General features: G+C 37.5%; 1 protein-coding gene across 3 annotated transcripts in view; it reads right to left on the bottom strand.

Moving 5' to 3' along the window:
* Positions 1-6,065: 6,065 nt before the first annotated feature.
* Positions 6,066-13,206, bottom strand: part of CGNL1 (cingulin like 1) — a 54,775-nt gene continuing 47,634 nt past the window's right edge. For 2 of the 3 annotated variants that reach the window (XM_059482037.1, XM_059482036.1), the window contains exons 15-19: positions 11,864-11,947; positions 10,544-10,668; positions 9,884-9,992; positions 8,849-9,012; positions 6,066-8,279 (exon numbers count right to left, since the gene is read on the bottom strand). In XM_059482037.1, the coding sequence (XP_059338020.1) occupies positions 8,135-8,279; positions 8,849-9,012; positions 9,884-9,992; positions 10,544-10,668; positions 11,864-11,947 (627 nt within the window). In that variant the 3' untranslated portion in view covers positions 6,066-8,134. The remainder of the gene's footprint in view (positions 8,280-8,848; positions 9,013-9,883; positions 9,993-10,543; positions 10,669-11,863; positions 11,948-13,206) is intronic. The other variant, XM_059482038.1, reaches the window with a different exon arrangement.

The raw sequence follows: 13,206 nt of genomic DNA, 5'->3' as shown, positions 1-13,206 counted from the left end.
CAATCCTCCTCCCTGTACAGTCCATAGCCAAATTCCCAGCAATTTCTACTTCTGTAGAACAGAGGTTATAATATATTAATAGCATGCACTGGGTACATTGAAAACACCTGATGATTGTTCATTTTCTAGCTTGTTTTTAGTAAACCATATGGAGGAGAAACAAACACTTTCAAAACCTTAATCCACTGTCCTATGACAGTGTATTTTGCTAAAGGATTGGAATGAAAAGTACACCAAAATATTCTGACAGCAGACAGGTTAGCAAGGTCTTATTAAGACATTTTGGTACATTTCCCACTTCTCATATAACTGGAGTTACAGAATCTCTATGAATTTTGGGGTTTTCCTTTGTTAAAACACACATTTAGTATTTTGATGGAGTAACAAGAGAAGAGAGCACAGACAAAAAGATCCTATAGAATTTGACATTGGACTACATAATTGTATTCCTGCTGAACATTTCTGTAGATTTCTCAATAGATTATTGTTTTCCTCTCCTTGGGTTATGCAAAGACAGTGCCCAATGTGGGCGTAAATTGCAAAGGAAGATGAGTATGACTAGAACACTTTATGCATCCTACCCATACAAACAAATCTTCCTGTTTAAGAGGATGCCTTTTCTGCATAAATATGCTGTAACCATAAGCAGGATTTCATCATCATTTGGAATAATTTCAGTTTAAAGGTGATTTTATGACAACAAAGGAAGCATCTAGAAAAACATATTTGGCTGAAGTTTTGACCCTGATGAGAACGTGACATAAACTTCCTCATCTCTAGGCTGGATGTCTGCAGTGCAGGAAAGGCACACAAGCACATGTACAGATGGTATGGTTAGATTGATCTTTGTCTGGCATAACTCCAGCCATCACATTTTCATGAATAATGGGTGTTCTCACCAGCTGTGAACTTCTGTGTTTTGATAAGTTACCACCATCAAGACCGGTGTGTCTAATCATGCTGTATATTTTTTTTTTAAAGTACCAATTTTTGTTATCCTTGCTCTATTCTGGAGGTTGTCACCTTGTTACAGTGTCACTGAACAGTCAAGATGAGATACTCTGAGCTTTTTCTGTGCTTCATAAATTAATGGTAAATTTCTTCATACTCAGAACCATTCAATTTTCTGTCTTCTTACAGAGTTCTGCAATAGTATCCGAGTACTTACACCACTTACAGTACTTAGGAAAGCACCATCCTCCTTCTCATATCAGTCACTTCATTTACCTTAATACCTCGAATGCTACTTTGACTATGTTCTACACTGAAAAGGATTTTTGTGGAGCAGCGTGTCACTTTCTGAACAGACTACTTCCCGAAGGGAAACCTGGCAGTTCTGTCTCGGATTTCAGTAGAGAATTGATTTCCGCGGAGGAGGCACCGAAGACGCTCAGGGCCGAGGGGCCGCAGCCGCCCCGCTCTGCTGCCCCCTGCGGGCCGCGCTCCCCGCCCTGCTGGACTTCAGCCCAGACTCCACTGCAGTTCCCAGTTTAAGATTTCCAAACGTCTTACGTCGAAAAACAGTATTTTTTTTTTCTCAAGAGCCAAAAATTCCAAGCTCTGCTAAACACAGAATAGTTTCAGAGGAGCAGCAAAGTTAATTGGGTGTTAATATTCCATTTTCCCTCTACATTACTTCTAATTCGTAAAAATGGCAAAGGTGGTAAGAAGAATTGCACTGACAAGATAAAGTGCCAGCCAAAGTTAAAATGTGTTTCTTGTATCTGGCTCTATCTCCACTCAGCTCATCCTCAGAGCATCCTCCCAGGGCTCACAGCTGGCAGCTGGGCACACTCACAACTGTGGTAAGAGGCACAGTTCCTCTGTGCCTGGTTGGTATTTTTATATACTTGAAAAGAAAAGCTAAAATGATTAGACTTTACAAAAGTTTGTGGAATAAAAGCTCAATTACATGATATCTAGTGCTCCAGACTCTGCAGGCATAGGAAGTGCAAGACTATTTAATCACTCAGAGTGGAGACCTATTCAATGCAGGAATTACCCTGTGCACTGGTGCTGACACCCCACAGAACAGAGCTGAGCTGACTGCAGAACCAACTGAGCTTCCTGGTATCCAGTTTCCTCCCTCCACCTGCAGCTGCTAATGTCACTGAATGGCATTGACATGGATGGGTGCTGCAGTTTAGTCACAGCCTCCTGAGGCTTGGGTAATCCAGCTTTGAGCCATAAGCACCTGCATTCCCTGGAAAAGCATTGTGAGGCTTTACAGTAAGAGCCACTAGGTGAATACAAACACTCACCAAGAGGCAAGGTAAGCAGCTACTGCACAAGTAAAGAAAGCTCCTTATTTTGCTCAAATAAAGCTGAAGGACAGGTGTTTAATGTCATGGCCACAGTGCATCCTGACATTTCCTGTGCTACCACCTTGGCAATGTCACCACAGCAGACTACAGACACTGCCTGCTCTCACTGTGCTTGTGGACATGGTCAGCAAAGAGTGAAGTCAAATAAAATCCCAGGCATACAGATTTCACCCACAAGGAAGAGAAGAACCAGCAGGCACCTGGAGAGTACATCCAGGACAGGGGTGTTTTTTGAGTTGTTTTTTCCTTTTCTATCCTCCGACCAAAATATCCCAAAACTCTAAACTTGCCAAAAAACGCAGAATGTCTCAACAGCCACACCTTTCTGTCAGTACCTGGAACCCTGTCACTGCTGTGAGTAAGGTAAGGTTAACTCAGTTTCCCCGACACCTGCTGGTCAGGTCTCTTCACATCCTCTCTGGCCTGATGCATCTAAGCCACACATTGGGTCTTCCAGCAGAGGCTGCACTTGTCACTGATGGAGAACCACAACTGGGAAGGGTAAGAGAGACCATCAGCCAGGCATTGTGTTAGAAAGCATAGCAGCACAGCCTGGCAGTCCTGACACACTTGCCTGCACCTTTATGGGGCCGCTGTGTTGTGGGCAGCTGGCCCAGCAGGGTCTCCAAACAGAACCTGTTTCATTTAGAAAACTGAATTTCCACATTTGAGAGCAGTTTGAGTTGGTTTGTTATATCCTCACAGACCACAGTTTTCCACTGTGACTCAGTAATGCTTAACAAGTTCACATTTGGGAGGGACATTCTGATCTAAATTACAAATTTGATCTTATCTCTAAAATAGCTGGATACCATACACAATATGTCCTGAAATAGCAAGGCACAGTGGGCTGTGTTTAAAGTACACATAGCCTAATTCAGGAAGTTTCCTTTCTTTAGTTGGCTGAATTTACTGCTTTTACATAGTTTTATTGGACTCACTTTGTTATTTCTTCCTTTCCACTTTTCATAGCCATTCTACCTGTTTCACAATAAACCATTTTCTTGTTTGAAGAAAACCAGATTTGAAACTCCCCATAAAGCAAGGAAATCTATACCTAAGGCTGTTGTTCTGCAAAAAAGATACTCCACAGAGCCTGCTGGTTACTGCAGAGCCAGACATTCAATCTCAGATGTGTGCCAGGATCCTTAAGAGTGAAGGGAAGGTCAAAATCAAATTAATCAGAACTGGATCCTGAGTTGAATCTTTCCTCCTGTGTTTTTTTTCTTACTTCCCATTATGCCTTTTGGTAGGGTCCATCCTAGCCAGCCTGCATACAACCAAGATGAAAGGAGTACTTGAAACTAGTGAAAATAGCTTTGTAACCAAACACATGAAGCACTGTTCAGAAAGCCCATTCTGCTGAAAAACAGAAGTACACAGAAGGCAAAGCAAAACTCAGGTTACCTGTAATGGAGTTACCTGTAGTGAGTTTCTCCTCTGCACTCACACAGAAGTGTTCCTACAGCTTTCCTACTGACAACTTGGAGAGCTTAAACTCTCATCCTCCACCTCTGCTCTGAATATAAATATTTTTTTTATTGCCTGTTCTTCTGCTAATGGCATGAAGCTTCAGGATCTAAATAAAGCAGTAAATTGTTATTAGAAATGGAAAAAAGATCAAATGTTCCAGCTTACATAAAACAGTCCCTACTGAACTCACTGGTACCAACCATTAAAGGGTTGTCATGCTGCTACTGAGGTAGGTGAAGCAAACTGACTGCAGCACTTGGCCTTGTCTGCTGAACTTCACTCCCCTTCTTCTTAGGCCTTTCCTTTCTTACATATTAAAAGAAAAACCTGTAATACAAAAATATCTATTAATTCTATACCTTTTTCTCAATAGCCCAGTGCTCCTGAGTAAATTTTGAGATGCCAATGAAATTTCCCTCAGTATAACACAGTAGGGTCAGGGGGCTAAACATGTGACCTAGTCAGAACCTTATGCAAAAAAAGAAATTAAATGTGTAAGAAACCCTGGCAATTTCTAAAGAATGTTGCTCTTTCAGCAAAGTCTTTGAACATTTTGCAATGTTACTTGAGAAGTACAGTTGGTAGAAATTAAGCAGCTGAAATGTGTTGCTCTACTCACAGGATAGGAAGCTCCAGTAAGCGAAAAGAATCAACATTTAATTACTAAAATATGCTGTGTGATCCAGAAAAGGCTTAAAAGCTGAAGCTATTGCACTATGTAGCTCACTCAGCAAAGCACACAGCTGGTCTGTAAAAAATTAGGAAAACACATGGCTTCTGAAACAGTTTAGAAAATAATTTATAAATCAGAACAGATTATTTAATCAGGAAAAGGAAAGAATTAAGTTCAGAAGAAAGAGGATAAATCAGAGAAATACACAGATTAATCAACAAGTTACAGTCTCATCACCCAGAATTGTGAGGGGAAACATGTCTGGTGATTGAACAGTAAAAAGCACAGTGATGAACTAAAGTATTTGCATAGTACAGGAGTTTCCTTAAATAAAGTGCAGTGAAGGGAAACAGGTACAGGGGACAGCAAGATGGCAACTTCTCCTTTTTACTTCTTCAGGCACTAACAAAAGATATGATGTCTGAAAGATCTTAATGCTTTTATGAAAAGGGATGCCTTCCAAACTCAAGGGCATTAAAATGCATTATTGTGATGAGTACCTTTAATTTCATTACTTAGTAAATTAGGAGTCTATGGAAGACAGGAAGATTTTCTTCACTTGCTTAACATTTACATATTTTGCACTGTATAGAAGCTGCCATGTAAAGACTTTGGAGCACTTGCCAAATGCTGCTGATTTAAAACAAAAAAAAAACCTCTCGTAATTTGTCTTCTCCTATCTACCATAACAGACTCAGAAAACCAAGGCCATTAATCCCAGAAAGGACCAAAAGTTCACTGTAGATTACTTACACAGAGAGACAAGCATCCACTATAAAAGTCATCAGTTTAGGCTTATAGAAAACATCATTTAGCTCAGGTCTGTTTGTTTAAGAGATACTGCAGTACTGTGGAAGAAAACTGAAGGTCTGTACAGCTCAGAATTCAAGCCATGTCTCTGTAATACACTACAACTCTGATGTTTATACAAACTTCTAGGCACTTTTAACCATATTTCTTTACATATACCCCCCTCTTGCTTCCTTTTATGGGTCAAGAGCTTCTGCTGAAATTAATTTTAAAATAGATTACATGAAAAAAAAACAGGAAAATTTTTCTAAACTAAACTTTGAACATGGGCTTTGATGAGAGCAAACAGGAGGTGGAATGAACAAATAAGATGACTGTAAGCTACTATAAATTTTGTTTGTGGCAATGATTTTACCATCACCATAGTTAACAAGGATCAAGAAACAGAGCTATCAACTGCTTGGTGAATGAATTGAAATATCCTTTTCAGTGTCTTAAGACTTTTAGTCATATTATTTGAGAACTCTAAAGAGGAAAAGCCACTGGCAAGACCAAGTGAGGAAACTAAAGACCAGTTCTTTTTCTGAAAAAGAAGAGTTTTACTAAGAAGAATTGCTGCAACAATATTGTCTTCCTCCTTCTAAGATCACATGAGGAGTCTTCTAGATGCTACACCTGCCACCTGCTTTACAAGTTACAAAGAAAGTAGCTATCCAAAGAGAAAAAATGCAGAAATTTGTTTACAGCATCAATATTTCCCAGATAATTATTTTCTTGTTATGTTTCAAACATGTCTTCTATTTGAAATTCAATTATCATACCAAGGTAAATGCACAAAGTAGAACTGAGAGCACTGACTGTTTATTTTAAGTGAATTTTTCTTTTACAGTTTAGTGTAACTGGAGGTAGATGCAATATTAAGTGATTTTTTTTCCAGTGGTTTGAAATAAGTCATCTATGAAAATTATAGGATAGAGTACTGGGGATTGGAATCAGTTGCTTGAAGTTAAGTCTACATAACATGCAAATGAAACAACAAATAAATAACAGCAGTTTCTATGATGATTGTCAGTACAGTGTTGCACAGGTCTTCTTGGATGAAAGGCTGTTCCTGTGATCTCAAAACAGTAATGCCAACACCGCAAAATATTCCATGTACATGCTACTGGAAAAGATACAACATTCAGAGACAACTTTGCCATTCCAATTATTTCCTGTACAACTCAAATGATCAAAAGCAAGTTGAAGGGAATTACATGGCAAAGACTGTGCGATCTGTTAAGCAGGGATATATTTCTGACCTCGCAGGCAGGAGTTTCATTTCATGTAACTGTATGAAAATGGACACTGCCATTGTCAGGACTTCTGCCTTAACCACATCTGCCAGCCTCACTGGCAGAGCTGTTCAATTTGTTCTCTGCAGCAGATTCCTTTGTGGGAATAATGGAAGCTCCCAGCAACTTCAGTTCAAAGTATTTTTTACAATTCCATGATTACTTGATCAAATCAATGAACAAGTGCTCACTAACCTGTAACTGCAGACAAATACTGATAAATAGGCAGGACCTAACTATGGTTTATTAACAAAATTTTGCAGTAATGCCCTTTCCTTAGAAGTCTAGATTTGCAAAGGAGCAAAACCAGTCTGGTGTAATACAAATGGCAAAAAATATTTTTAGCAACAAAATAGAAAATGTTTTTAAAATAAAATCTTCAATGCTCTTTCTTTTAAATTTCCCACAAAGTTTGTTGAATAGATGGATAACCCAAAATACAGATACTTCTGTAAAATGAAATACCAATATTTCTGCAGATATGACCATGCACTGCAATATATCACTAGTAGATGGTCAAGAACTTAGAAAGAAAAATCAGATTACATGCTTTCTGTTTCCTTGGTGCAATTTCTTGCCAGCAGCATAAAATTTTCATATCAATTAACAGATTTAAGCATGTACTTAAGTCAAAGACCACAAGTAATTTTACTGGAGCAAGTGTGACTCTTTAGAAACTTGCAAGATAAGACTGTTCCAATGTCTTCAAATCAGCAGGCCTATAACATTCTGCCTCTGGCAGAACTGAATTTCTTTCAGGAAATGAAAGATACCAAGTAATGGGTGACATCATTCTCACCCTTCCCTACTGAGAACAGAAAGCTTCCCAAATGAAGTTGACACAGAAGTCGAAGCCAAGCCTCTCTCATCATGCAGATGTGATGGTCCTTTTAAAATCAGCAGGCAGGATTAACATCTGACCTCTAATATACAGAACACATACAATAAAACTTACACTGGTATTTAAAGGTACTTCCTGGCCCAGGAACTATGAATCTGCTCTGTAATGCATGAAATGTATTAATTTTCATTTGTTTTCCTCTTAGTGAAAACCCAAACATAGCATTCAATATAAACTTAAAGATTTTACATATCAAACGGATTTATATAATATTTGAAACTTTACAAAATAGTACTAAAGTAGTCAATAAAAAGATTAAATTTAAAATATTTACATTTTATACATAATTTCTCCTTACTTACAATTATTAAATAATCTTCCATAGTTTCCTTAATTTTAGGGAAAAGATTTAATAACTAATAACTAATTTTGAATTAATATCAGATGGCTTTTTACTTGAACAGAATTTTAGCAAAATCCCATTTCCAATGTGAAATATTATTCCCACATTTTCAGTAGCAGTTTATAGATATATATAGTTTTATAGGTGTTTTATAATGCAATCCTGTTTTCTATAATAAACAGTGGAGATCTAAATAAGAAAATGGCACAATATGGATGGAAACATTATATTCCCAACTCTTAAATCCCTTTATGTCATTTGGCTTCTAGAATATCCAGTTTCTTGATAATTTATGTTATTCTTCCAGTACTTTCAATGAATTGAATCCGTACTTATTTAGATTTTTGTGTCATCATCTTTTGAGAAATTATTTCCTGAAGGTACTTCACAGAGACTATCACCATCCGTGCTGAAATCATCATCATCGTCGTCATCATCATCAGAATCAGCTAACACTTTGCTTGGTGACTTCTTCAGTCTACTAAAACAAAAATACACATATTTGCTATTAAAACACCACATCTACACACAGATAACTTAAGAGAAAGATTTCAACATTGACAGGCAGGATTTACATTTTTGAAGGATGTCAAAGTGCTGCAGCAGGGGTTATCATAGACCACATCTTACATGAAGGAAACATGCACAAGATCAAGCAGTCACATTTTCAAGCACCTCTAAGTAAAGTGGCAGAGAGGGGAAACTGTAAACTTTGCACACTGGGATGTTCACAGATGGCCAAGGAAAACTCACACAGGATGACTGTACCTCTCAGCCATTAGGGAAATTTTTACTGCTACAAATAGTAAGAGTGTCAAGTCCCACCACTTTTTTCCATTTTATATTCGCTGCCTCAATGACTTTATTCAGTAGGGAGATCTTGGATAGAAGGCTGGGACACCTGGAGAGTTTCACAGGTCTGTGTCAAACTGTGTGTGCTGATGACAAACTTGTAGAGGAAGCCCTCAGTTTATGGACTACAGGAGCAAGTGGTCAAATGTGTGAGAAGTGGTGTGATACAGAACTGGAAGGTCTAACAACTCATCCTACCTTAATTCTTTTTTTGCAGTGTTAAGCTGTCCTTGCAATTGTTCATTTATGTCTAGTTGCTCTTCAAGTTCTCTCTGAAGTTTCTTTTTAGCATTTTCCAGTCTGTCTATTTCTTCTTCAGCTTCTTCAACTTGACGTTTCATTGCTTTCAAACGCAAGCTCAGCTGCAATATTTACATGTCATCTGATTAGAGGACTATTTTAACAAAGGAATTTTATTCTTCCAGCATCTATGAGAGGGAGAATAAAGACAAAACTTTGCCAGTGTAGTGACACTGTAATCCTCTGCTTCAGAAATATTTGAAAGTCAGCATTAGACTTTAAGAAAAATATCGTAATACTTTTTTTTTACAGAGAAAAACCAGCAGCAAGCAAAAAGAGCTTTGGTAGAGTGAGACAGTATTATGTGATAGCAAGAGCTGGTTATCAATTACAACAGAGTAGAGTTATAAGTGTGTCTAAGTTAAGCAACTTTAACAGACAGATACTATAAAATACATTCCAAAAACCCAGAGGATTTATAAGATCATTTCTGTAATGGATGTCTGCAATTTGAAAGACACTGTTCATTCTTGAGGCAGAATATTAACTGTTGGCTCAGGTGCTGAAACAAACCATGTTTGAATCCACAAAGACCACAGTAATGGTAGAGCCCATTGCTGTTGGAACATCAGTGTGTGCTTAGACTTACAGCCTATATTTAACAGTAAACAGTTTTTTTCTTTAAACAAAATTTTATGGTGGCAAAACAGATTACTTGTTGGTATATTTATAGGATCAATAACTGTCTGTTATTTGCTTTATTTCTTAAATTAGCATTGCTTCTGTAACTTTCTTTTAATAATTTTTAAAATTAGTAACAATTTAGTACTAGACAAAAGCACATGATGCAATGGCAGCTGCAAATATCACTAAATGGGAGTTCATATACAGAGTAATCAGAATCTACCCCTATTTGTCTTGTATCTTTTATACATGATGGTTTAGGATAGTAGGATTGATTTCAGATATTTGCATATTAGTCTTTCCTCCTACCTGGTCCTTCTGATCAGTCAATGACAGATGTTCATCATCTACTTGCAACATTAACTCCTTCACTTTTCTCTCAAGTCTGCGGTTACTTAGCTGGAAATTGACTCTATCCCTAGTAAAAAACCAAAACCAAGAAAAGACAGGTTTGTAAAAAAGGAACTGAAATGCTCCCAATCCTGATAATTTAATTCTTTAACAATCTTATAAGAATTAAATAAATACTTAGGCTCCCTGCTTGGATTTACTGATTTCATGCAACATATTGGGAAATTTGTTCATAAGCAGAAATGACTAAGGAGAATTTCTTCTGACATCATAGCAACATTTAGCAACAAAAGTATACTCCTCCAAGATTAAACATAGTGAACATGAAAATGGATGTTACAGTACAGTTAATATTTCTAAACCTGTTCCTGATATTAGACTTTTATAAAATAAGGAGCTATGGAACCATGTTAGCACTGTGCCCAGTTTTAAATTTTAAGACAAACTTCTACTGTGCTTGCAGTAAAAAAGAAAATTTGCAATACTTTTATGAAACAGTAACCATTTTAATTTGATGAAAAAAAAACAGGTTAATTGTAAGAGAGATTTAATGTTAGCAAGAGGCCATAATAACAAGCATAAATGTGCATGCTTTGATCTCAACATTACTGGTTTTACCTCTCTTCATTTGCCAGTCGTTCTTCCAGCTCTGTGATCCTTGCCTCCATCTGAGCCACGAGTCCCTCCTTGCTGGATCGGTAAGAGCCCTCCAGGTGAAGGATTCGGCTCTTCAGGTCCTTGTTCTGGGGTTGGAACACACTTGGTTAATACACTCTTACTGAGACTGACAAATATCACCTTAACACCAAAGTCATGTCTCCAGGAAAACATGTATCAGTATGAACAGTGAGCAGTATGGTATTCAGTGGTCATGGAAAGTTATTGAGATTTTACAGTTTACTACAAACAAATTTTCTACTACTTTGGCTTATTGAAAAGAATTTACTGTTCAGCTTCAGTTCAAGTTTTAGGATTAAATGGACACTTAAACCTCAGGTAGTTGCAAGCCCCTTCCAGCAGTAGTTTTTAATGTGCCAATGTTTTTTTCAAATATTCTGTCTGATCTGTCTTATGCTACACCCAATTCTTCTGTAAAATTCTGTGTTCTTGCCCTGTAAATCACTGGTGTATGGCTAGAACAAGCAGACAAGGAAATTATTTATATCCAATACCGCTTTACTTCATCAAAGCTATTACTGGGGTGTCCCCCTACTTCCTGTGGTAACCCAGGGCACCTGGAGTATTTCTCTTCCCCCTGCCTTTCTTAACTCTCCAATGATATTCCTACTACAAAACAGCTGAAAAAAGATTTGTAAAAGGAGACTTTTTGCTAAGATTTACACTTATATTTTTCTGAAGCTAGGTAATGTAGGTTTTCAATGGGGACCTAGTCAAAGAATTGACAGAAAAAAAATACCCGAACAAATACAGTTACATGATGAGCAGAAAAATAAAGCTCTTTGTTACAAAAATTCAAGGCATGATCTCAGGTCTCAAACACAGAAAAAAGGACTATGACAGGAAGATCAGAACTAAGGTATAAGAATGTACATAGTATATACCAGTAGGTGGCAATCTTTTTTCTCAAACAATTAAGATGAGATCAGTGTCACATAATGGAAGGCACCTAATTAGGTGTGTTGTACTAGCATGTTCTCTAAATTCCCATTACAATCTGTTTTATGTCCTTCAGTTTTTAAATAATACTATGGCTTGTTGAGATATCTTTCCTCTGGATCTCACCTAAGGGCTATGATAAGTAACCTTGCTTTCAAAGACCACTGAGCTGCAGAAGAATTGTTTACTACTACAGAAGAAAACACTCAACTAAAATCCCAATTACTTTAAATGATATCTTCAGCAGTGTTCCTGAAGGGCTGTTCAGCCTTGGCAGAACAGCTCCTCTGAAAGTGGTTATTTACAACCAGACATAATTACCTGTCTTTCCAATGAAATTTTGTCACACTCCAAGTCTTGCTTTATAGCTCTCTCCTGAAGCAGCTCTGTCCTCATTTGTTCAATCTATTAGAGAAAGATGACAGAAATTTTAATAAGAGACTTAAATTATATTGATCTATATTATACTGTATGTGTATATATAAACTACATATACCTATGCAATAAGCAATGTGTTCTTTCTCATAACTCAAGACATATACATGGCTTCAGATGAGCTTTACAGCTACAATCTTGGACAAAACTTGCTGCTTCAAGAAGTCCATGTTATTTCCAGTACTCATTCTAGGCATTGGATATTGTTGATGTTTACCATATATCTTCTCTAGCAAGGAACTCAACTCTAAGCTGTTCTATAAAAGACACATCACTTGGCAGGACACTGAGGTCTGGAACATCACATCCCTCTTCAAACATCTTTTCAGTTGTTTTCTTCATACCTAAGTCTTAACCTCTGAAATGGTATTTTACTTTTAAGTTTCTGACTTGTCTAAGTAAAGTTTCACTTTATTAAACACAACCTGGTACCTGCACACAAGTGCCCAGAACTCAGTGAAACACTCCACAGAGAATTGCAGTTTTCTGTACGTATGGGAGTAGTAAAATCTCTTCTTCAGCACTCTGCTGGATGATGGATACAAACATTGCTCCCCTCCTTCAGTCAATTTCATGTCTGTTGTACTGGAGGGGCACCAACTTCTAGATTTGGAGAGGGGTTGGGTTTTGCTTGTTTTGTTGAAAGACAACTTTTTCTACACTTTCTGTTAGTATTTCTGCTCCATATTCAACAACCACAGGGAAGATATATTCTCCATGTGTAAAATGTTAAAAAGCTACCTAATCAATACAGACTCAAGATAAGAATGCAAAATTAGTTTGTTTTACCTCACTATTGGATTTGACTGGAAAAAAAATTGAGCTCAGAGAAAAACTCCAAGCTACCTAAGAGCTGCTACTGAAACTTTGGTGCTGAAGAACAAAGTTTTTATGGCTTTGGAAATACTCATCTTGCTTCCAATCTTTCTGAGACTCCCTGCAAATCTCTAAAGATACTTTTACAGGCACAGCAAATGCTACCACAGCATTTGTGGTTTACACTGTACAGGGCATTTTATGATAGATATCATCTGGGGAACACAGTGAATATCTGTATCAGTTACTGGCCCTGCAAAAAAAAAAGACTGATAAAGATTTCAGTGGCCACAGCACTCTTCCCTGCTTTGCATCAGTTACACATGAACTTGCATGAACACACCATCCCAGTTAAGCAACTCTCAGTTACAGATTTCTCTCAGTAAAGGACTTTCAAATGTCATTGGGAATTC

The sequence above is a fragment of the Ammospiza nelsoni genome, chromosome 14, assembly GCF_027579445.1.
Source record: "Ammospiza nelsoni isolate bAmmNel1 chromosome 14, bAmmNel1.pri, whole genome shotgun sequence".
Taxonomy (NCBI): Eukaryota; Metazoa; Chordata; class Aves; order Passeriformes; family Passerellidae; genus Ammospiza; species Ammospiza nelsoni.
Note: the sequence above shows the minus strand (reverse complement) of the source record. Positions and strands in the feature narration are given on the sequence as shown.